Raw genomic sequence first — 24940 nt, forward strand, 5'->3', positions numbered from 1 at the left:
TAAGAATTGCTGAACACAAAGGGGCAATACGAAACGGAAACATGGATTATGCTATAGCTAGGCACTATAAAGGAAAAAATCATGGATCAGCCGCTTCCCTGAAATTCATAGGTATAGAACGCATACAACAAAAACCAAGAGGGGGGAATATAATTAAGCAACTTTTGCAGAGAGAGGCCTACTGGATACACGAACTGAACACAGTAGAACCCCATGGTTTGAATGAATTACAGGACCTCAGTGTATTCTTGTAACATGCATGCACTGCTGAATTGCACACTGTAAACGTCCTTTTTTAAATGGATGGGACTATGCCACATTAAGATTGTCATTTGGACTATTGTTGACTAAAGAACATGCTTCAGGAGTTGGATATGTAATGTAAAAATGAAGATGTCGGACTGGATGAGAGACCTACTACAATATGGACATTAATATTTTTTGAGAAAGGATTTTGATTATACTGTGATTTTTTTGCACATTGGGATTAGCACTTTTGCACTTTGATATCATGTGTTTTTATTTACTAATGGCCCGAACCTGCATCTGAGGAGTGATATGCATTGTATGAACTCTATGTGGATATGAATATAGATACACATATCAGGGACGTGAGCATATTTATCTGGTAAAATGCATGAGAATTGTATAGTAATTTAAATGGTAGGATGTGATAATATACATACCTAAACCAGGATTGGGTGTTGTCTAGCACTTAAATGGGTGGAGTGGTTGAATGTGGGTGAGGTCATGTGACCAGGTAATCACCCTTATCACCTTTGGGTGACATGCGTAATGTCAGAGTGAACCTGATGAAGCAGTAGCGAAACGCGTTGTTCACCAAATAAACTACCAGCAAAGACACCAGTGTGCGGTGATTCATCCTTCAGTCCTATAGTATTATTCAGAATGCTTGCCAAAGGCTTCTGCTTGCCCCCAACAAGCTTGTTGTCCGACAGTTTATTATTTAGTGCGGGAAAGCATACTAATTGTTCATCAACAGTTTATATTATTATTCTACATTTTTCCATTCACCTCCATTCATTAGTACGGTGGCTTTGAATCGTTGCAGCGTTAGAGAGACAAGGTTTCAGTGCCAAAACGAACAGCTCGAAAAGGGCTCAAGGTGGTGTATTTTTCGCTGGCCTACCCCCTTTCATTCGTTCACCAGACTCGTTTTCCTCAGTTTTCTCTCTGTTTTCCCCCTCATTGAAATGAATGGTAGAATGGTCAAGATGATGATGTCACAAACTGTGGCAGTTAGAGTGAGAGGTCACCTGTCCTGGGGTTTTTAATAGAATAAAATAAACCGCTTCACCTTTCGACTAGGTAAAGGCATTGTCAGAGAGAGGTCTTGGCTCTGAATACAAACTGTGATCATTAAGATCATTAAGATCATTAGCCAACTCTTAAAAATGTTTGAGAGAGAGCAGTTTTAAATCCCTATGATGTGACCCCATTCACTTAGAAAAAATATGTGAACAGCTCAGCACATAGGCGTGAATATGTCCACTTTTTGACTGAACGATTTGGCCTAGAAAAGCGATCTCAGATTCGACATGAAGAACAGGGTTATGCCATTTGTGTGTCAATATCATTTGACAACTTGCAAAACTTTTGGAGATAAGGCTGCACCAAGGAGGTCTATTGGGCTGCACATATTACTCAGCTATTGACTGCCAAACTGTCACCTTTAGAATCTTCATTTATACACACACACACATGCAGCCTTGTAGAACCTGGACAACCTTGGCCTAATACGCTGCTGTGGTCACTCTATACAGTAAGTGGCAGTGGCCTACTGGGTATCGGGTGTTGGTCTGTCAGAGGGTTGCAGGTTCGAATCCCACCCTTACCTCTCCCTACCCACCCATTGCTGAAAGGCACCTGAAGCATCTCCATACACTTCCATCGCCAACACACACACACACACACACACACACACACACACACACACACACACACACACACACACACACACACACACACACACACACACACACACACACACACACACACACACTCAGGGATCTCTTTCCCTCGGGTTTCTGTGTGTGTATACGACAGCTCTGTATGTGTGTGTGTGTGTGTGCAGAAGCCGCAAGCATACTAATAGCATTGTCTCTCGGGCATTGTCTTAATAACAATATTATTATTATTATTATTTACTTGTTTATTTTCTTCCAGATATATTTTTTGGTGATTTTATGTGTTAATAGAATATGGGTTGATTGAAAAAAGCTGGTACTCATGATCCTAAATTCATAAACTCAAAGTTGCAAGCTGGGTCCTAAATATCACATAGGCTTTATGCAGCCATATTTGCGTATAGGTATCCTAGGTATCTTTGCTTCAGGGATATTCTGAACAAATCAAATTGAATGATATCCCAGGCTTTATTTACAGTAGCTTGTAACAATAAATTATGTTTCATTGCAACTTTGAGGGCATTTCCATCCTTTATCTTTAAAAAAAACCCCTGAATTTTGCTGTCCATGGGCTAAACGTGTGTTTATTACATAGTGTGTCTTTAATCTGGTGACCAAATACTTGGCTGATGGACCAATGGGCCGTCGGCCCACCACCTTTAAATTGTGGGCCATCTCTACAACAAAAAAACATCGACACTTGAGGACTGTTGACCCACCAGGAAAAATGCCTGCATAGCAGATTACCAGTCAAGGCTTGGTGCGTACATGCACACACGCACGCATGCACGTGCACACACACACACACACACACACACACACACACACACACACACACACACACACACACACACACGCTTTACCAAAAATGAGAGTGCATTTTTTCCTCCAATATCATGTGGTTTGCTATCGGTCTTCTTGAGGCATCTTACCTTGAAAGTGAAAGTGAAAAGTGAAAGCCCATTGGGACACTCCAACTCCCATTGTCATTGTGACACAGCACTCCACAGCACACAAGTGAACACTGCAGACTGCACACAACGAAATTGCATTTATGCCTCACCCGTGCAAGGGGGCAGCCCTCAGTGGCGCCCCATGGGGAGCAGTGCGGTGGGACGGTACCATGCTCAGGGTACCTCAGTCATGGAGGAGGATGGGGGAGAGCACTGGTTGATTACTCCCCCCACCAACCTGGCGGGTCGGGAGTCGAACCGGCAACCTCTGGGATGCAAGTCTGACGCCCTAACCGCTCACCCATGACTGCCCACCTTACATTATGAGTAGAGCCCACCTGTTGCTTTTAGCAGACAAAGTCAAGTCATCATTACTCACGACTGAAATGTGTACCATGACTCCCATTTGTTTACTTATGCACGGTTTATTTATACATTAGTTGACTTTAAGCCTTCTTTTGTGATGTGTGCAACCTAGATTTAGGAAATGAATGGGATTTTAATCATATCAGGATGCGATTTGATAATCTTAGAATATTTCCTTTGTAAGATGGGCCATTTGTAGGCCTACTGGTGGGGAAACTGCTGTGTTCTGCATACGTCACTTCCTTTAAGTCAGTAAGTGCATTTTGCTAAAATACATGAAACCCTTATTGCTATCAATGGTGCCTGCATAATATACATTATTATTTTAGAACTGCAAGAATAATCCCCAAAAAATGCTCTGCGGAAAATGGGGGTTCTTCCTAAAGGTTCAGAAAATGTTTATGGTTCCTCAGATAATGTTCATGTTCCCTCAGGATCCAACAGAAGGTCCTTTCAGTATACCCTGACCCAAGTAGAGGTCGGAAGGGGCAACTTTACTCCCCTTCACTACATCAGAGGAAATTGCACTCGACACATAGGGAAATATGTTGTATATGAAACTATACAATTCTTATATGGCACATATGATCATGGGCGGTTCTAGATGTGGGCCAGGTTGGGCCAGGGCCCCTGTAGATTTCCTCCTGACCCCTGTGTTGTGGCCCCTGTGCTGTACAGTCAATGACCACGACATGATATGCATTTTTGTGTATTATATATTCATAACATACAAAATGTATCTGTTTTGCCAATTTATGTGCCCCCCTGAAATGATGGCCCCACCTCGCCCCTCCTGGTAATTTTGGTCTAGAACTGCCCCTGTATATGGTCCATTCTTCAGTTTCTTCATATAAGTAAGGCACTCATATATATATTGCAACATAGTATAAGCATCGCTCATGAAGTGTTTAGTCAATGTGTGCTTGCTTACATACATACTACTAAAGTGGCTCATTTCTTATATAAGATTTGTATTTTTTCCTATGGGCATACCATTCATGGTTTGCAGATTGGTGCCTTGTATGCTGTAGTCTATCATCAAGAAGATGAACCACCTTGGGTACACTGCTGAGCATATTAAAGCCTATTTAAAGGCTGCCATTTATGGCACCTACAGTGTTGTGTTTTAGGATTCGCTGTAAAAAAGGTTCCGGAAACTATTGAAAAAATAGACATTGTTTATTTCTTGTGCATTAGCAACACATCAGTCTGAAATTGATTTGACACCCAGCAGTGAGTCGAAATTGAATGCATCAAAGGAAAACAACAACTTCTGAACTCTAAATATATTTTTGAAGGATGTTTTATTTGCGACTCTCTTTCCAGTTTCCTGTTTTTATCAGGACTAAACCCCTGTGACTTATTTTTCTTCCTGACCATCTCAGCAAGGCTGACCTTTCCACTCCAAGAGGCCAGTGGCTTGAATGGGGACTCTGACCTTCACTTCATTGAAGTGCAAAGTGAACATGTCTACAGACAGCACATGTAGGCCTGCACATTGGTGAATGTGATTGTGTGTGCATGTGTTTGTGCAGGGCCGCTGACAGCTTTGGCTGGGCCCAGGACAAAGTCATCTGAAAGGGCCCCCACACCCAATAAATGCAATGTAGTGAGGACCCAATTCTGGGCCCCCCTTCTCCCAGGGCCCGGGACAACTGACCACTTTGTGCCCCCCCTTGTCAGCTTCCCTGTGTGTGTGTGTGTGTGTGCGCGCGTGCGTGCGTGTGTGTGTGTGCGTGTGTGTATCGAATATAGTAATCAAAGGTAGGTCCTAAAAATGGGGGTCAAAAGGAAAAAGAACGCCAGTATTTTTTGAAGGTTAGAGAATGACCTGAATGTAATGCCTATTGTGCCATAAAATGCAGCTGCATCCTCTCGCTCGATCAGTTTGGAAAGTACATGCACATTTTTTTAAGTCATGAAAAGGAAATGTGCTCAAGGTGCAGGTCATTTCTGTCTTGTATTCACCAAAATTACATAATACCCTGCCATCTCCCTAAAGTTGTATGTTGATAAAATCACAATGAATTAGACCGAAGAACATGACACAATTTGATCTAGGCTATATAGGATACACATTTGACATAATTTCTCATCATAACATCATTCCATTTTGCTATAAATCAGTGTACCTCGGAGAAACTACGATCTTCTTCAGGCGGCGTATGCGACTTCCACACATTACTGTGTACTAGAGCTGTCATCCACTATCGCACTGCTGTCATCGGCAGTGAACAGTCTCTCTCACATGCAGACAAACCACTTGGCCCAAATGCCAGCAGTATTAGTTGGAGGACATAATTTGCCAAATATAAACTGCGGGACGTCTGCTGCATAAATACAAACATCCACTAGGGGGCGACGTCTACTTCAGCATGACACAGTTCTAAAAATAGAGCTCTCTTAACATTGCTCCAAGGCAAGTGGCTCTTCTTATCAGAGCTGCCGGTCATCATCATCATGTGTTAGTCACTGGAATGAAACATTCCTGGATGTCACAGGGGATGCTTTGTTTGCTATGCAATGTACAAAATGGTGAGTGCCTGGGAAGCTTCGTCATCTTCTGCTCAAAACAGTTATTTTGAAAGGTTACTGACACATACTGTAGTCTGCTGACTAAAGTGAACTATAACCAAAAAATGTAATGAACAGCTAATGAAACATTTACCATGTTGTTGTTAGATACTGTTAAATACGTCAACAACTAAACTATTTAAAAACAAAAAAGCCACAAAAAAGTGTCATTACTGTATAGCAGCGATTCTCAAACTGTGGGCCAGGGCCCATTGGTGGGCCCTGAAGGCATTCCAAGTGGACCTTGAAATAATTTTCTAAATATCAAAATCCTATTTTTGTTTGTGTTGCTGTCGATTTCTTTGAGTTTTATTGCTTATTGGGTCAGAAGTGGGTCCCAAACATTTGTGAACATTTCAAGGGGGTCCCAAGTTGGAAAAGGTTGGGATTCCCAGCTGTATAGGCTACATATGTTCTCTGCATAAGGGCATAAGCCTCCCCCCCTCACCAACGCAGCCAAACCGCTGGAGCTGTGCTCCCTCTGCTTCAGTACAGATAGTAATACAATAGAGTTAGATCCCGAATGCTGTGATGAGATGAGAAATGCCGCTCCACTTTTCTCAGCTCCAGTTTAACCTCAGTAAGGGCTACATGGTCATAGTCACACAAACACAGTGAAGGACAATAGAGGAATGGCATTGGCAACACACGGGGAAAGGCTTTTTTCTATTGCCTGACATCAGTGACCATGATGGCAAGGTTGGGGGGGGGGGGACTTGAAGTGATGTTTCAGAGAGATGATCTTTCCACAGCACGGACGACGTGACCAGAACACGTAGTCTTGATCACAGTGGCAGGTGCAGCTGGCTACTTCTAAAAATACTCTCAAAAGCAGCATCCCATAGTTGGAATGCTTCATGTGTCCATCTCTGCATACTCATGTTTACCTGTAATGCTCTTATTCAGGTGGCAGTGCCTTACTGACTCCCAATTTGCTCCCCTACAACACAAGAAATCGCTCTGCCAACACATTAATTAATTAATTAATTAATAATAATAATAGGCCTAAATAATAATAATAATGATAATAATAATAAATATTACTTGGAACACCTTTCAAAATATCCAAGAACACTTTAAAATATACTGTAATGCTGAAATAGAACTACTAAATATAATGCTTTTGCCAAATATAAAGCTGAAAAAGCTGTAAAAGAAGAACAAGAGATTAAACAACACTTGTTGCTAGGCCACAAATGACAAATAATAAAACCTCAACCTGTCAGCCTTGTGATGGGAAAACAAGGGTGAAGAGTTGGGTTTTGAGTATGTTTTTTAAAGGTGGAACTTGGAAGGCTGGTCCCAAGTTTGGTGCCAGCCACAGTAAAAGACCTGCTGTCACCCATAGATCGGAGATATGTGGAAGAGGTGGTGAGAAGGAGTGTGTCAGAGGAATGCAGGTAGTTATGGCGTAAGAAGACTAGAGAGGTGGGTGTTAGGTTGTGCCAAGCATTATAAACAAGCAGAAGGATTTTGAAAGACACCAGATTGAGCAGGAAACCAGTGTGGCTAATGAAGGGTATCAATCATCTCACTCCTCCATGGCCATGAAGACAAGGAAGGCCTTGGGTTTCATAGCCTAAATTTGGCCTGTGCATCCTGAATGTCTTGAAGTAGCCTACTAGTCTGGGGTGCAACTCTGGAAAGCGTAGTTGCTAACTATGCTACTTTGTTGGTTGCAAGGTTGGTTTCCAATTGGCAACTACCAAAGTTGTTAACTGCTAACAACTACGCTTTCCAGAAATGCACCCCTGATTGTGATGCTGACCGCAAGAGAATAGAATTCTGTTCAAAACAGCAAACATGCCTGACAAGATTACACAACTAGCGAAAAATAACAAAAGCTGAATCTATCAAGCTATCAAGCAAATTTGAATACGCTATGAAATATGAATACACTACACCCCTCTTCCCTCAGGACTTTGGTGCGGTTATGTAAAAAAAAACAATTAGAGCCTTAACATATTTTGTGCCTATCTGCATTCAACTGCTAAATAAGTTTAAATTCAGAGAGGCTTTTTATTATTTTATTTGTTTAAATCTATATAGACAACTGTATGTTTTTAGACATGTCATTCTGTATTGCTGCTGTACTAGTCTGTATGACTAAGTGATGTTTTGTTCTATGGCAAGACAAATTCCCATCGGGCAAATAACATTAATTCATTCATTCATTCATTCATTCATTTATTCCTTCATTTATTCATGTGATTCTAAAACGTGAGACTCGTTTTCAACACAGCCTCACATCTCAGTGCTTATTCAATGATTTTAAATCTGTAAAATGGGTTTAACATCTTCAATTAAAAAATTGTTCGACTTTTAGGTTGAGTTGAGCATGACATACAGAGTCGTGTTAAAATTGGGACACTGATACCAGTTGTGGTTTAAACTAAAAACTTAAGTGTAAGTCCACTTGATATACCAACACCCATTGTAAACCCTTTAAGAGAGAAGATGTCTTGTGGATATTGTGCTTCATTCAGGTCATCATATTCAAAAGAGTTTAGTTGTAGGCAACTGTGGACATCTTTTGAGGCTTGAAGGTGTTTTGTCTCGCTTTCGAAGACATTTCTTCATGCCTAGTTTTGATCTGACCAGGGCTATGAAGTACTTAAGCCTAAGTAGTACTTAAGTATGAGGTTCCCCCCTAGGCAATATATCAGAAATTGGTCTCGCATCATCACTAAAAGTTTATAAATACACTAGTTTACCTTGTACGTGCACTTCGCGCAAGCATTTTATACAATAAAATATTGTATGTAGGCCAATGAAATTATTGTATGCATGAACTTTTAGTGATGCGGTATATTGCCTTTGGGGCATCGCATGCTGAAGTACTGCTTAGGCTTAAGTAGGCCTACTACTTAAATAGTTTTGGGAAACGCAGCCCAGGATGAATCTTAGTGTAGAGATGAAATGTCTTCCAGATCCACAAAGAAGTCCATTAGTCAACAACTAAACTCTTGACCAGTAAGAGAGAAAATAATATCCAAAACACATACAGTAACTTCCTTGACGGACGTAATAAAATCCAAAATACATTTAGACTGATCCGCAGAGCAGCAAGGTCACATTGGTCCAGGTTATTGTACAAGCACACAAAAAGGCACAATATTCAATATATCATACACAATATGACATTAAAAGACATTAGATATTAAAAATATTTTTTGTAAAAAAATTATACAAATCTGATAATAAAATAGTCCATCAGCAGTCGTGCAATTTCGATTTCTCTGGATATATCGGAGTCCCAACGGAGAGTGTGGTGAGAGTTGTGCCAGAGCTGTCCATCGTGTCATGTAGCAAATAAATACCAAAGGTGACCTGTGAACAAACGCATTAATGAGACTATGACTTGGCACTATGGGAAAAGTGCTTTGTGTGACGATTGGAAAATGTCTCATGTCTGCATGTAATTGAGCTATTAGTCCTTAAGTCATGTTGCCTTCGGGCAGTGAGAAGAATAGATCCATTTTACATGAAGATATTCTGATTACACCAATTTTCACCCTGACTGAAAAGGAGGATGGAATGAAAAAAAATATCAAGTAAGGCAGATGGGGTGGAGGGGGGGTGGGGGGTGGGCAGTCACTCATAACAATCACAGACCTCTTTAGACGACAAAGCCGTTATCCAGCTACCTATGGCTTACAATGTTCTCTGTCACAGCAATCAGAATGTGTTGAAATCTTGCACGCATTTTATACATTATTACCAATTCAGTAGCCTGGCAAGCCAGACCATGAAATGAAATATACAGTCTGGGCCCGCACCATAGGCAAATTCAGGGTGTTAAGCCCATCGCAACATCTCGCTACACAGACTCAAGACTATACAGAGCGCTGTAATTAGAGGACAGAGCCAGGCCCGATACCCGGCCCAGCTATGTTTATCCCCTATGGTGCGATGCCAGACCAACCCACCAAGCCAAAAACATGTTCTGCCGGTAGGATCTGGTCTAGTTTATAGTGGGAATAATGAAGACTATGCTACAGTACCTTGGACTGGCGACAGTCAGCGAGCGTCTTGAGCGGCTCCTGGCTGCGGGAGCTAGTCTCCTGATCGATGCCAATCATTTGGCATCTGCCGCATGGGCCCACCACCTGAGGAAAATGCCACTCATTAGAGCAGACGAGGAAGCAAGCACACTGCAGCTCTTCTGACACTCACACTTCCTGCAGAACCAGCAGAACTACATAGTGCCGTGCGGAGCGAATTAAGAGATCTGCCATTTTACTGAAGTTTACCATGAATACTAACATAAAGCAACATTAAGCAGCCAGGAATATTAATGTAAAATAATATGAACAGAAATAATCAGTACTCGTCAGTGGCAGTTTGTGTGCGACTTGTGTGAGATGAGCAAAGAGTTTCGACCAGGTGTGTGTTTTCTATTGGTAACCAACCAAAATAGTAAAGGCTATTTGTGATGCACAGAAAGCATTTCACCTGGAATTTGACAAGTTCTTTTGTTAAAACTTTTTTTACCCGGAACTTGGTGTGGCCTATCGTTAAACCGGACCAGTCGTCCTCCTCGAAAGGATGCAAGCCGGACACCACCAAATTGGCCCGGAAGCGGGCTGTGAGCTGTAGGGTGCTGATTGGCTGAGGGATGCCTGAGTCGTCCCGTCTGTCCCGTGGATGTTTGGACAACCACCAGGAAGGAACATGCAACAAAAAGTAGATTTTGCAGTGTTAATTTGACGCTTAAAGTTGCACTATTTAGCAGTTTCTTTTCCAGAATTCATGCAGCCCACCACCATCACCACTTACCACCACCATCAAATTCCAAGTATTCATTATGACTGAAAAAACTTTTCATGACAAGGTGGATTTTTGCCATGTCCGCCATTTTGAATATCCAGAAATAGACATTTGAAGTTGCAAAACTTACTGTACTTTTGTCATACTAGTAAATACTAGTTTATTATTTAGTAAATTCGTGAAAAGATCAAATTTGACAATAGGTAGCAAAGTAAGCAGGCAGCATAGTTGCAATACCTACTACAGTGCACCTTCAATAGAGTCACATTTAAGAGGAAACAGCTACACATATGCAGTCTGTTCTTTTAATCAGGTGCACAACATGGTAGGGAAACATTCATCAACATGGTAGGGAAACGTTAATCTGTGTCTGTGTTGTCTTTGTGGTCTGTGTTGCTCCAGACAGTATTTCTTGTAAGTTTCAAGAACTTTCTCCGTTTGCCATTGATGCACCAGATGAAACACAGAAACGTGTGGAATTACTCCTTCCTTTATAGCATTCACAGTGTTGGTGAATCTCTCTAAGAGTTGCGTTAACACTGCAAAATGTACTGTGTGGTAGGGGGAAGGCGAAAAGGTCAAATTGGACATTATTTCAATGTGCCACATGCAGTATTGGCAGCGAATATATAAATGATTGAATGATAATAATGAGGAGTGGTACTACCGGTTGGCAATTTGCAGGCGCAACATTTCCACGCTGGCTGCATTGATGAGCAGGTACTGGGCCTCATTCACCAGGGAGAGACCAGCGGCAGGGCAGTCTCCTACTGCCGGAGAAATGGAATTGAGTCATATTACTGAATCTCAAAAAAGGAGAATGGAAATGGGTCATTGTATCTAATTATCATAAGATGCATGAAAAGTGAGGGGTTTTTTTCACTCAAAGACATCTATTTTCAACTGATGTCAATTCAATACTAAAAAATAGATGTGGTTTGATACAAAATACAAAACTGGATGTGCTACATGCTGTCTACATATGCGTATTCTATGTAGGTATATCAAAACTTCTGTGTGTCACCTCAGTGTAAATCTTTCAAAAATGATGACAAAAAAACTTGGCAGGTACACCTACCGTTTTTTGAAGCCTTTTTCATGTTACGGATAAAGTCGGGGTTTTGTTTGATAAGGCGACAAGGCTTTCCAAGGAACTCGGAGAACCAAGCGGCAGCTTCATCTCCGCAATCTACTGTCTGTACCCTGGAGATGGAGAGAGAGGTAAAAGAGAAATGGGTGCTTTTTTTGGTCTTCTTACAGTGTACGTGCAGATATAGTCCTCACTGAGGAAGAGAAGACTAAAAAAAATAGAACATGACATGTTGAGCTGCAGCACCTGTCTCCACACACTTTGCTCTGGCAAGTCCTCTGAGTTGAGGCCTGAAGCTCTTTCCAGTTCCCCAGGGGCACGCTCATGCTTTTCATGCCTGTGGGGGGACATTTTGGTACCACATCTTGAACATCCACTACTACAACAACGACAACAGCTACAGTAAAACAAAACCTCAACAACATCAAAAGCTCTGCAACTTTTACCACGATTTTCTGGAAATCCTCATGCACCATCGGGCATTTCAGATCGCGAATTTTGGAAAAAATGCCCACGAATTCCTGGGTGGACTGAACAGCAAAGAAATAACCTTGTACCACATATTTGTTGTAGTCGTGCTCTAAATCATCAGTCTTAATAAAAACAGAGAGTAGACTATGTAGAGAAGTCAAGTAAATTGCAAAATGCTGGAACCAACTCCCTGTCCAAATTAGAACTGCCCCAACAATATCTTGTTTTAAAAGGAAGTTAAAAACAGCTTTATTCTCATCTGCCTTTGGTGATAGTTAATTACACACTATCTATAACACAATATAGTTTTTTTCTTCTCTTTTCTCTATTCTTAAGCACATTGAATGACATTTATGTATGATAATGTGCTATATAAATATTTTTGATTGATTGATTGATTGAAGTATTGAAGTCATATCTATTACATGACGTGCACATGTAGAACCAGATTATTTGGGAAATTGTGGCATAAGATTATGCTTTCCGAATCCAGGATGCCCATCACTGAAATAAGGGTCCAAATCATTATCTGACCTCCCGTCCTCTCCCCGCCTCCATGGAGAAAACAAAAAAGTTCTACCGCTGTCAGCCTAGGCACAACAACTTGTAGGGGACTTTCCCCCATTCATTATCCCGACTGAATAAATGAGAAAATTACCTTTGAATTGTTCTTTTGCGAGATATTGAATAAAACCATCGTCAATGACCTCTTAACTCTTGAGAAGTATGACCACACGTGTGAACATTTTGAGATTTATAAGACGGGTTATCAGAAAGGCAAGGAAAATCATAGCTGATCACTCACACCCAGCACACCACCTTATTAACCTCGTCCCATCAGGTAAAAGGTACAGAAACATCACATCATCTACTGTACATCCAGATTTAAGAACAGCACATACCCACTGACCATCAGACAACTTAACATGCTATAACTCCCACTCCCTATGCACTTTATCTACAATGCACTTTAACACTCAGGGCTATCTGTAATTTAACTGCTGTCCAATGACTGCTGGGACCATTTCTGTCAATTGTTATGTCTATCCATGTTTTTATTTACTGTATGTACCTTGCTGTTGTGTGCTTGTCAATTGTATGATTTTGATGTTGGGGATATGCCAAGAAAAAATCCTATTGACTATGTCGACATGGCAATAGACTTTTTTTGAACTTTGAGATAGCCCTATTATGTCACTAATAATCAGCAGGATTTCTAACACAGCATTCTATGGAAGGGGTAGAATGTTCCAGGAAAATTCTAGAAGGACTCCAAAAGAGAAATCCTTATTCCTCATTACATAGCAAAAAAAGCCCTGCAATACAGATAACCCAGTTAGAGGCTGGATGGAGGTCGCACCTGGAGCCCTGATGCGGAGGGCATTGGAGGCCAGCGAGATCTGCGGCTGGATCTGACACAGCCTGCTCTCCCTCTTCTGGCTCAGACACACCCCGTTCTCGTTCACCACCATCCACACGCGATCATACAGCAGGCCCACAGGACCCACGCTCCACTCTTTCACCTGACACACACAACGAGAGGGTGCAACGCAATTCATTTTGCACTGCTGATTCAACTCTGAGAGAGTCAGGTTAACATCTTCTAGTGTATTTTGGTCCCAGAGTTCTCTCCCAGTGTTGGATTAACACTGCATATTTTACTGTGAAATAACATGGGTTATTCATAAAAACTCCTTTAACGAGTCTTGTTCAGGGATGCAAAATGAATTTCAGTGAAAACTGACAATTAAGGGTTATTGTATCGTATCGTAATTATATGAGGAAATATATTTACACAACATTGCACTACAATCAGAGAGGAAACTCTGCTACAATTTAAGAGATGAGACACTCTAACTTCCCAAACTTCCCAGCCTCACTCTTTCAGCTATACACAACAAGCGGGTGAAAATCACATGGATTATTGCATATGAACTAGATGAATACAAATGCATTCATTTAGTCCAAACAGACACACAGACACACACACAGACACACATACACACAGACACACACACACACACACACACACACACACACACACACACGTGGCAGACAGAGAGAGCACCAGACGTGACATGGCAACATAACACTACACATAAATCGTTAAAATAAAAAGAGACCGCAACTTCCCTAACATAGGAGGAGGAGGAGGATGCAATTTGCATAATGACTGTGTGTGGCATTACAAGCTGCTCTGTGACATTTCACGTCTTTGAAATTACATTTTTTTGAAAATTATAATTCACCGTGGGTGGCACAGGGGCGCATTGGCACATTGGCATACCCTGCCTATACAGTACTGTACGTACCTCAAATGCGGCACAGGACTTGATGGGGTATATAAATATATTAGTCAGTGTGTGGCTATTATTATGTCTCCCCTGCTCGGCTCCTTGGGGACTTTGGACAATAATCTCTTCTCCGCACGAGCTTGAAATGAAAAAGGGATCTGCTTCTCCCCGCCGGTGGTCCGTCTCGCCACCGAGGTGTCCGCCGTTGGACAGAGGCCCTCCTCCTCCGTGAGAATCCCCCACGGAGGCGGAGGCGGAGGCCGATTTCAGCCTGGCCAGCCGCGCCTCGTCCACCCTAAACGGCTTATCCGCGAAGCAGTTCACGACGAACGTCAGGAATCTCTGGCAGTCCTCAAACGTGGACATGTATCCAAATGAGACGCGCACCGAGCCAGTGGGCCGACCGTCGACAAGGTCAATATCGTCTCCGCAGACGTGGCCAGCCTTGAAAACAGAAAATAAATAAATTCACTTTTCAGAAAATAGAAAGGCGGTGTCATTTTTCGCGAGGCGTGCGCTCTCATTTGGACTAAATGGACAGTGGGTTTGACAGCAAGCTCAGCTCAGCTCAGCTCGGCCCGACTCAGCTGGACGTGCTGGTCTGTTCTGACATACCTCCAGGTTATCCTTCACTGCCTGATTGCTGATGCCCAGGAAGGACTGGCAGGCCCCCGTGTTGCAGAAGCAGCCAGTGCGCACATGGATATTAAATAGGCTGGCCAGCTTGTCCACCTAGACATGCACACACACACACACACACGCAGACACAAACAACGAAGAGGACATGATATGGAGGTTATTTGTGGGTGTGAAATTATGCAGCTGACCTATCAACGGGCAACAACAATTTTGGCAAATGACAACTACACGTCAGTGGGCACTGCTCCCGACAGGAACAGCAGGAATTAGAATGAAGTCATAATGACAAGCTACCAGTAAAAGCACCTCCTCTCTCTTTTCAACCTACGTAATATTCCTTGGCTAGCCCTCATGTAATCTCTTATCTCTGTACTCTATATTATGTTGGAAAGAGAGAGAGGGAATGAGAGACAGAGGGAGAGACAGAGAGAGACACAGAGAGCGGGTAGTGTGTAGTGTGTACATGCCAAAGCACACTCCTTTTTCAACCTACATAATATCACTTGGCTGGCCCTCATGCAATGCCTTTTGATATGTCATTTTGAAGAGAAGGTGGGGCAAGGAGAAATAGAGAAGCTGAATGAGAGAGAGAGAGATAGAGAGAGAGAGGGAGGGAGATATAGAGAGAATGAGAGAGAGAGAGAGAGAGAGAGAGAGAGAGACAGAGAGGGAGACAGAGACAGAGAGAGAGAGAGAGAGAGAGAGACTGTGTGTGTGTGTGTGTGTGTGTGTGTGTGTGTGAGAGAGAGAGAGTATACAGAATGTGTGCCCACACCTGAGAGTAGCCAACCACTGCACAGCAGGTTGAAAGCAAGGACGGATAAAGAGAGAGAGAGAGAGAGAGAGAGAGAGAGAGAGAGAGAGAGAGAGAGAGAGAGAGAGAGAGAGAGAGGGACAGAGAGAGAGCCCACATCTGAGGATGGAGCGAGCGAGAGCGAGGACAGAGAGATAGAATGATAGTGAGAGAGAGAGAGAGAGAGAGAGAGAGAGAGAGAGAGAGAGAGAGAGAGAGAGAGAGAGAGAGATAGCACATGCACACCTGAGAGTAGCCGACCACTTCTCCGTGGTGGTCTAGCAGGTTGAGGTTGAGGATGGGTCCCTGGGTGGCCGGCTCCTGGAACTCATTGTCACAGTAGATGCGGGCCAGCGGCCGGCCGTTGCTATGCAGCAGGCTGGAGAGCATGGCGTAGGTGTAGCGCGCCAGACCAAACGTGTGCTGCTGGACGCACACCATGCTTCCTCCTGCAGGCCACATAAACAGCAAAAAGACACGCTTGACAAATCTAACAGCTAACCGAGCATGCAGGGAAGCAAGTAGGCTCTCTCTCTCTCTCTCTCTCTCTCTCTCTCTCTCTCTCTCTCTCTCTCTCTCTCTCTCTCTCTCTCTCTCTCTCTCTCTCTCTCTCTCACACACACACACACACACACAAATACTCACTCATGAGTTCATGAGTGCATACACACGTTTGCACGCACACACACACACACACACACACACACACACACACACACACACACACACACACACACACACACACACACACACACACACACACACACACACACACACACACACTTGCAGCACACTCCACACCAACACGTGTAAAGACACACGTTAAATGCACCCCTTGCATTATCACACCACACACTCGGAGGCTTTTAGGAGCCAGCGTGTTTTTAATGAGCTCGGCAACTGGTGGTGGAGGAGAGAGCGTGGAGTATATGCTACTGTTATGACACATTCACAGCCACCTCCACAGGTAGTGGGGGAGTAGCATTACTCATCAAAGGAAGGGAGGGGGGAATATTAATAGCGTTTTGGAGATGTGTGTGAGTGTGTGTCGGTAGAGGTATATAAGCCTGTGTGTCCAAAAGCGTTGAGCGCTGTGTATTTTTAATACCTTGTTTGTACAAAGCCTGTGAGCCTGTGTGTGTACAAAGAGTGTCAGCGTTGTCTATTTACATGTAATACCTGTTAGCCTGTGAAGGGCCTCAAAGCCATGATGGACCGCAATGATATCCAGAAAGTTGATGGTGCCATCTTCAAACCTTAATATCCATGGAACACAAAAAAAGCACACAAAAAAAGGTGATGACATTTTTTTTTTTACAATTTCACCTATGTATAGATTGCAAATCTGTTATTTCATATGGCAAATCACAATGGACTAAGAGGTTTATGAACTTAAAAAAAATCATCCCAAACAGGCCATGCTTATTTGTCAGTGTCATTTTGAAGATTCGATATGTGGAACAAGCTATGGCCAAAACTAGTCCCGTAGTCAATTTAAAGCGTTGAAGCTGTAAAGCATTATTCTCTATAAAGCATCTTCTCTTCTAGAAAGCAAGAGGCAAAACACAAAAAAATGCAGGCAGTCCTTTTGTTGTACTACTGTAGTCAGTGAAACGTCACTGTAGGCAGTGAATGCTTTGTGACATGTACTGACCGTTTTAATATTGCTCATTAATTTCTCTCATTCTTAGAGAAACTGTAAATTTACCGGAGAGAGCTCAAAATAAACAGAAAATGAATGCTGGCTGAATGAACACTTTATACAACATGGTCTACTTGGGTATGGGACAGTTATGCAACTGTCATAATAATGACATGACACATCATGATGTTAATGACTGTTGTCATAATGTGTCATTCGTTTTTTTGGAATGTCAAGATGAAATTGTGGGTGTCATGACATTTAAAAAAACACATACAACACATAACACCAGAAAACTGTCATTAATGTTCCTGACATGTATCTTGTCATCCTCAGTCATGACGCTTTCATGACACCCTCATTGTAGACCACGACAAAATAAAGTGTTACCGAATATTCATGTGTTTACAACAACTGTGTGGAGGTGAACCATCGCAGAAGGGGGGTTTATTTGATTTTAATTGGATGGCTGCTTTTGCCCTATACCTGCTGGACACACTTGACTTGGGCACAAAATAATCCCCGTCTGAGGCCAGGTAAGCCGCTGTGCTGCCTCCGCCAAAGTAGCCCTTTCGCAAGAGTGCCGCGGCCTCGTTCCGCACCAGCAAGGCGCCTAATCCGGTGGGGAAGCCGAACATCTTGTAGAAGGAGACAGGGATGAAATCGGCCGGGCACTCCCGCAGATCCAGGCCTGAGCAGCCGACCAGAGCGGCGGCGTCCAGGAGAACCAGCCATCGACCTGGCCTGTCGCACGCCGGGTACAGGCGCCGCGTATGGATGCCCCTCGCGTAGCTCAGAGGGTACTTCCTGCCCGAGAAGTTGCTCTGAGCTGGGTAGCAGAAGAGGTGATGGGGCGAGGGTTCTCCGGTGAATGCCGGTGCCGGAGGGGTCACCTGGGGTGAGTGGCTAGCCCGAGTCTCCACCTCGTGCGGGGAGACGGGGAGGCAGGTCACGCCCAGCCGGCTGCTCGCCCCGCGGATGCCCACCACCGAGGTGTGGTTGTCGGTCAAGTAGCAGAGGAGGCTGCCCGGCCCTCCGTCGTCACCTCCAGTGGAGCTCCAGGGGAAGCTGTCAGCCACCAGGCGGAGCGCCGCCGTGCAGCCGGAGGTGAAGATGACGGTGTGCTCCTCTGGGCTGGTGTTGAAGTGCTCCAGCACCCTGCAGTCCAGGCACAAATACCACACAAGGCATTTTCATACACACATGCGCGCGCACGCGCGCACGCACGCACGCACGCACGCACGCACGCACACACACACACACACACACACACACACACACACACACACACACACACACACACACACACACACAGATAACAACACAACCCATGAGAGAGAGAAATAGAGAGAGAGAGAGAATCCAAAGCAACCCATTTTCACACATGCATTCAGTATAGGCTAAACACAGTGTACATTATGTATAGTAATACATAAATAAAAATGAATAAGAAATGGCAAAGAGAAACAAATGCTGTTTACTCTCTCTCTCTCACACACACACACACACACACACACACACACAAGCACAGTCGCACAATACAGACACACGTCATACGTGTATATGTGCACACATGCAAACAGATATACACAAATTAATTTGAAAGATTTTCAATCAGCTCTGTTGTAATTGTTTTGCTTACTCCTGTTGTGTGCACGTTTCTATAGACTAATGAAAATGTGTTTGGGCTGGTTACCAGGCCCTATGTGATGCAGCAAGGAATTAGACTCCAGTATAGTATTTAGTAAAATAGAAACGCAACATAAAAGTGAATAGCAAATATCTGTTTGTTGGCATAACAGCAGGAGGTAGTTAGTTAATTTATCAAATAGGATAGAAATGGCATTATGGCCCTCTTTGCTGTTTGTGTTGTGGTTTATTTTCAGAGCAGATGACAGGAGAGAGGAGATTAGTGATGCCTTTTTACCTGTATCTGACATGTTCCACTGTATCATGTGTCAGTCGGCTGCTCGGATTGTGGCTGTGGGGATTGCCTAAAATAGAACGATAAGCCTGTTTATTCACATGCGTTTCTGCAGTACGCAGGGTGGTAAGATCAATTTTTAGATTAAGCGCTAGCCTAATCTTTCAATTAGTCAGTTAATGTAACAACAATCATAGGGCAGTTGTGGCATTGCATAAAATAACTCTACAAATGCTTCTTTTGAAAATAATAATAACACAGTTACACTTGGTTGTATAGTTGTTTTACCATATACATTTCTGGTGAGGTCTTTGTAGAATGCTTTGATCTGTGATTCAGGGAATAGTGTTGTTCCAGCATGGTCGAGGTAAGTAAAACCTGTGAAAGAAACTGTATAATGAAACTGCCAAGCGTGTGTTATTGTGAATCCATTTTTTTTTCAACTGGGCTGGCTCCCAGGCCCTGTGTAATGCTGCAAGAAATTATAGACTATGTATGGAATATCCTCCTGACTACCAGGGGAAAAAAAGTTTAAAAATCTTTGTTTTTTTTCACTCCCCCAATTGTTTGAAGGCAAAAAATGAGATTGACAACATTTTTTTCGAATTTTTATTTTTCATTTTAAAGATTTAATGTGTCCATTACAGTGGACATTGGAAGGCAGTACATTGAAAATGTACCTTAATTGCTATAAATCAATCTGGATGAAAAAGCATAACAATCAGTTCAATAATTAGTAAATTTGAGCATTTATGAGTTTACAATGAGTGTTTTATTGGTTTGAGGTGGAAACTGGATGTGTCTGTGACCATTATCATTCATGCAGGTCATCTCAAGTCAAAGCAATTTTGTTTTAAGCAACTGGACTTGCAGTTGAAGCTTGAATGACATGTGGTCCCTCAACTGAGAACTTTCACCAGAGTTGACTAATTTTATAGTTCTGATGTGTGAAATATGGGTTATTATCTCTGGAACAAACATGTGTTCATGTCTATAGGATTAATTTAGTCTTAATTTAATTTTTGGTTGAAATATTGTCCTGCAAAGTTCAGACACACATCAGAGTCATGCTCCACATGGGGCGACAAATGCATCAATAGGAAAAGTTCTGCTTATTCTGATTCTACTTTTCCTGCTTGAAATGAATCCTAAGAGGTCTCTGAACCTTCAGCATCTTCCTCAAACATCACATCTAGGATTATTTATCAATAATGTGCTGTAAAGTGTCTCTCCTTCTGATTCTGATACTGACTTTCTGACTACAAAAATACTAACAAAATGGAAGATGTCACTACCAATGTCCATTTTAGAGGACATTTCTTTAACGCCTAAATATGGGGATTAAATGATGTTACATTAATTTAGAAATGGTTTAATTGTGCTCTGAAGAGATTGAAATAACATATAAAGATGATGTTTTAAGACAATAATTTCCCACTTTTAAGTATTATGCATTTACTTTCCCTTTAGCCAAAAGCGGCCTATTTTTAATGGACACCATTTTCCTTGCAAAGAAATAGAAAGTTCCCAAAACCCCACCCCTACACACATGGTATCATTGGAAAGCTCTGAATGTCCTCTTCAAAGACCATTGGGAGTTAGCACAGTAGTGTGTATGGGGTGGGAGATATTGCGGTTTACAAATGTCCTCTAGAGAGGACAAAAATGAACTGCTGGTAGTCAGGAGGATATTGAAAGTGACAGTAGGCCTGCTCAGTATTTCTTAGAAATACAGGGACACTTTTTCTTCACTGCAGTGTGGTCAGAGGACGAAGGAGGGCGCCAGCACATCCCCGCAACGCACGTTTCCAAAGGTTGACTGCACATCATGTCACCAAAAAAAAAACTTCACAGAAGCTGTGGTAGAGCAGAACAGAGGAGCGGCAACGATTCTCAACCTTTTATAAACAACGTAGCCCATTTGGTCCCCCATCTTTCAGCTTGTAGTAGAGCTGCAGAAAATAAACGCGCTGGGATATGCAACTATTGTACGAGAGCATTTGCTTTACATGAAAAACGAAGTAAATACAATGAGTCAGGACAAGAAGAGAACAGCACTGGGACGTTGGACTTTGTGAAATAAGAACGAATAGGCAACTTTGGGGTTTGACGGGTGAGAATGCCCATGTAGCCTACCAAAACTCATGAACGTCGACAGACCTTTTATTCTGCTGAACTCCCGCTCGATCATCTCCGGCAAGTCATTGTCATACCCGTAGACCCCCCAGATTTCTTGGAAGCCCTCAAATGAGAGAATGTCCTGAAGCTCCATGCTACTACCACATCTTTAACAGTGTTCGCGGTAACGTAACTTTAACCTAATAATTGTCACGTGCAATCTAGCTGACCACGAAGTTAAACATAGATGGAATGCCTGATACTCGTAACTAGGGTCCAAAGATCACACAGAGGAAACCCGACACCGACCCGTCACTGCCCTTTAAAAACGTGTTTACAGTGAATTGTATTGGTTTCACTTTGAGTCGGGAAGGACTGAAAGGGCGTGTTTTGCGCGCAATGGCTGAAGCAATCGTTTTACGCACTTCCCTAGATTTCATACTGTATTCTATGCTATATTTTCGTGGTGGACATGCAGTCGGAGTTGCCCCCGTATTTCAGATGTGTTGGGGAAACAGAGCTCGTGCAGGCAGGCAGTAAAGTGGTTGTCTCCATTGTATTCCTAATGGCCAACCTGTCAACTTCATTCAATTTTAAACGGCAGGATGTTGGCGGATCTTTACTACTGGCTTAGCAGATGGCCAAAGATTGACCCGGTTGAGGATGGGTCACAACTCACAGTCACACCAGTATTTTATGAAGTTCCCTTTAGCAAGTAAAACCACACAATTTCAAGCAGTAAGTTAAAGCTGAGAACATGGATACAGATACAGTATGGCCAACCAAAGGGCTTATGTTTGCGTTGGTCACCTACAAAAGTAGCAGGAACACCACTAACTCTACAGGGGAAACTATTTTAAGTGTATCTTCGGGTTGGATTGGAAAAGCACAATTATGTAGGCTACAGTAGCCTATGGGCATATACAGTAGGTCTGTCGTTATATATGTTTTTTAAAAAATCAACAATGTACACAAGACTTAATACTCAAGACTTTTGTACTTAATCCAGGACTTTTGGTTTAGGCCTATTATTATTAGTTGAATGAATAGTCTCTACAAAATAATCGGCTACATTTGTGTTCCAAATACTTTGTGTTACTAGCATCCAGGGCCCTAAATTAACTTTTTTTCCCCCACCACCCGCCAAAATGGCCAGTAGATGTTAATCTTACTAGCCAAACACACACTCACCAATGGGTCAAAGTGCCTTTCCAGCAGCCAAACTGAAATGTTACCAGTATTTGGCCAGTTGGCGCATCGGTGCATTCATGTGCTCTAGGAATTGTGGTAAATCACAGACGTGGGAAGCACACATGAAAGCCCCCCTTGTGATATTTTCCACTGGACATTGGACAACTCGTTGGACATTTTTATACACAAGTTGCTGAGACTGGATAATATCTACTTCCGGGAGCACATGGCACATTCATTTAGAGCCCTGCTAGCATCTAAGTGTTCACGCAAGCATTTACTCACTCACTTACTCACTCACTCACTCACTCACACACACACACACACACACACACACACACACACACACACACACACACACACACACACACACACACACACACACACACACACACACACACACACACACATGCATGCATCCACAACCACTTGCATGGACACGTGCACAACCCTGTGTGCTTGTGCGCACGCACACACGCACGCACACACACACACACACACACACACACACACACACACACACACACACACACACACACACACACACACACACCTAAAACACCTGGTGTCTCTGTAGGGTGACAGACTATCATACTTGTGTTTTTGAACTAGAGCGGTTCAAGATCCAGAAAGCTCCTTTTATTATTGTGCGTTCCCATCCCAAGCAGCAGCAGCAGCCAGCCAGGCAGTAATTAAATATGCCACTTCTGCCCGACTGACTCATCTTGTTCATAATTTCTCCTCTGCTGTGCTGAATGCATCTCGCTCGGTTAAAAGGGAGCACATTGTATTCACAGGGCTGTGGCCTCATTAGCGAGGGCAGTTGGCCGGCGGTGTGGGGGAAGGGGGAAAGGGGGAAGCCGTGGAGTCTGCTCAAGCCTTGTGTCTTCATCATCATGTTTCACCATCAAGGATCCACAAGACACAGGGATCCACGTCGGCCCAAACTTGCTTGTGTGTCGAGTGACATTTAATTTTTTTTATTTAAAAAAAAAAAAAAATCATATTCTCTCATTTTTTTTCAGCTTCGCCAGCACTGCTGACAAAAAATAGCCGTGGGTGATCTGAATGCCAGATTCCAATCCTACATGTCCAAGCATCCGACATCTCCATTGAAACAGCTGAAGTGTTGCAGGTAAGCGCATCTCCTTGGCATAATCCTCCCATGTATAATTGTACAGTTGATTATTACAGTGCATTACACAATCTGTAGTGGAATGTGTCACCGCATCATCACCCCATACCTGTACTGAGACACCCCACCACCACCACCCCACTCCTTTTAATGGCTTCATGACCTAAGACATAGGAGCCAGACAGGCAGCCAACTCTGTTTGGCCATGTCGCCAACTGTACGGCGTTAAAACACGCCGAAGGACTGTAAGTTCACTTCCCCTAGTGCTAGGGCTTATCAGAGGGCTAAGCCAGTGGGATGAAAAAAACAGTAAAGCCAGTCAGTCTCCCTCCAGCACGACTGTGGGCATAAGGCCATCTGTCCATTCTCTGAATACAACTGACAACAAAAGGGGGTGGGTGGGTGGGGGGACTCTTCTCTCTCTCTCTCTCTCTCTCTCTCTCTCTCTCTCTCTCTCTCTCTCTCTCCTTCTCTCTCTTTCTCTCTCTCTCTCACTCCCTCTCTCTCCCTCTTTCTCTCTCTGGAGCACTCAGACAGACACTGTGACTGGACATACTCTCTCTCTGAGGGGGACGAGAAGGACTAGAGGGGGAAAAAGGCGAGCCACCGGAGTCTTCTGAAGCGGCCCAGCAGGTCAGTTATGTTGAACTCTTCCATGATAAACTAAATCCTTGTGACAGATATACTTTTTAGAGGCCTCCAGTGGACTTAATGAGGCTTTCGGCCCACTTCGTTGTGCACTACTGAGTCCCTTAGCCGGACTAGAAAAATGGCTGAAATACAGATATAAGGTATATACATACACTGTATATGTACATATACATACAGTATACTTACATTTGTCTTTGGCTAGAAGGCAAAGAAATGTTCACTGTTCGTTACTAAACTGTTGAGAACGTGACTGGAGTGACTATGGCGGCTAATCTTTGCCATGACCATTGGAGCGCGATGACACAAGTGATGGACAAGCAGCGACATTTACGAGTTGTGTTTTATAGTTGCTAAAGTATCACGCCATTATTATTAGCATTATGTTAATTATTTATTGCTTT

At 43.0% G+C, this 24940-nt stretch overlaps 2 protein-coding genes across 10 annotated transcripts in view; one reads left to right on the forward strand and one right to left on the reverse strand.

Moving 5' to 3' along the window:
* Nucleotides 1-7991: 7991 nt before the first annotated feature.
* mocos (molybdenum cofactor sulfurase) lies at nt 7992-21906 on the reverse strand. Of its 3 annotated transcripts, none has more exons than XM_063190854.1 (15): nt 21605-21906; nt 19733-19822; nt 19448-19514; nt 18007-18678; nt 17058-17134; nt 16125-16327; nt 15062-15178; nt 14465-14890; nt 13513-13675; nt 11928-12018; nt 11670-11794; nt 11259-11358; nt 10316-10457; nt 9826-9930; nt 7992-9151 (listed from the first exon to the last, which is right to left on the reverse strand). In XM_063190854.1, the coding sequence occupies exons 1-15, from the start codon at nt 21714-21716 to the stop codon at nt 9035-9037; spliced, it is 2607 nt and encodes an 868-aa protein (XP_063046924.1). In that variant the 5' UTR covers nt 21717-21906; the 3' UTR covers nt 7992-9034. The 3 variants fall into 3 exon arrangements, with proteins under 3 accessions (XP_063046924.1, XP_063046923.1, XP_063046926.1); XM_063190853.1 differs by having other exon boundaries at nt 11259-11361; XM_063190856.1 differs by lacking the exons at nt 7992-9151; nt 9826-9930; nt 10316-10457; nt 11259-11358 and having other exon boundaries at nt 11678-11794; nt 11942-12018.
* Nucleotides 21907-23802: 1896 nt separating this feature from the next.
* zgc:110045 (uncharacterized protein LOC664755 homolog) overlaps nt 23803-24940 on the forward strand; it is a 25441-nt gene continuing 24303 nt past the window's right edge. For 6 of the 7 annotated variants that reach the window (XM_063191830.1, XM_063191832.1, XM_063191831.1 and 3 more), the window contains exons 1-2: nt 23803-23888; nt 24415-24521. The gene's annotated coding sequence lies outside the window, so the exon portion shown is untranslated. Of the gene's footprint in view, nt 23889-24366; nt 24522-24940 lie in introns of those variants that run through there. The other variant, XM_063191828.1, reaches the window with a different exon arrangement.

This window comes from Engraulis encrasicolus, chromosome 24 (assembly GCF_034702125.1).
Source record: "Engraulis encrasicolus isolate BLACKSEA-1 chromosome 24, IST_EnEncr_1.0, whole genome shotgun sequence".
Taxonomy (NCBI): domain Eukaryota; kingdom Metazoa; phylum Chordata; class Actinopteri; order Clupeiformes; family Engraulidae; genus Engraulis; species Engraulis encrasicolus.

Excerpts from the sequence above, each read along its gene's own strand:
- mocos (XM_063190853.1), bottom strand. The coding sequence starts at position 21,716 with ATGGAGCTTCAGGACATTCTCTCATTTGAGGGCTTCCAAGAAATCTGG. Across the intron at positions 14,891-15,061 it reads CAGTGAAGGATAACCTGGAG|GCTGGCCACGTCTGCGGAGA; the intron begins GTATGTCAGAAC and ends TCTGTTTTCAAG. Across the intron at positions 12,019-13,512 it reads CCTCCGCATCAGGGCTCCAG|GCATGAAAAGCATGAGCGTG; the intron begins GTGCGACCTCCA and ends GTCCCCCCACAG.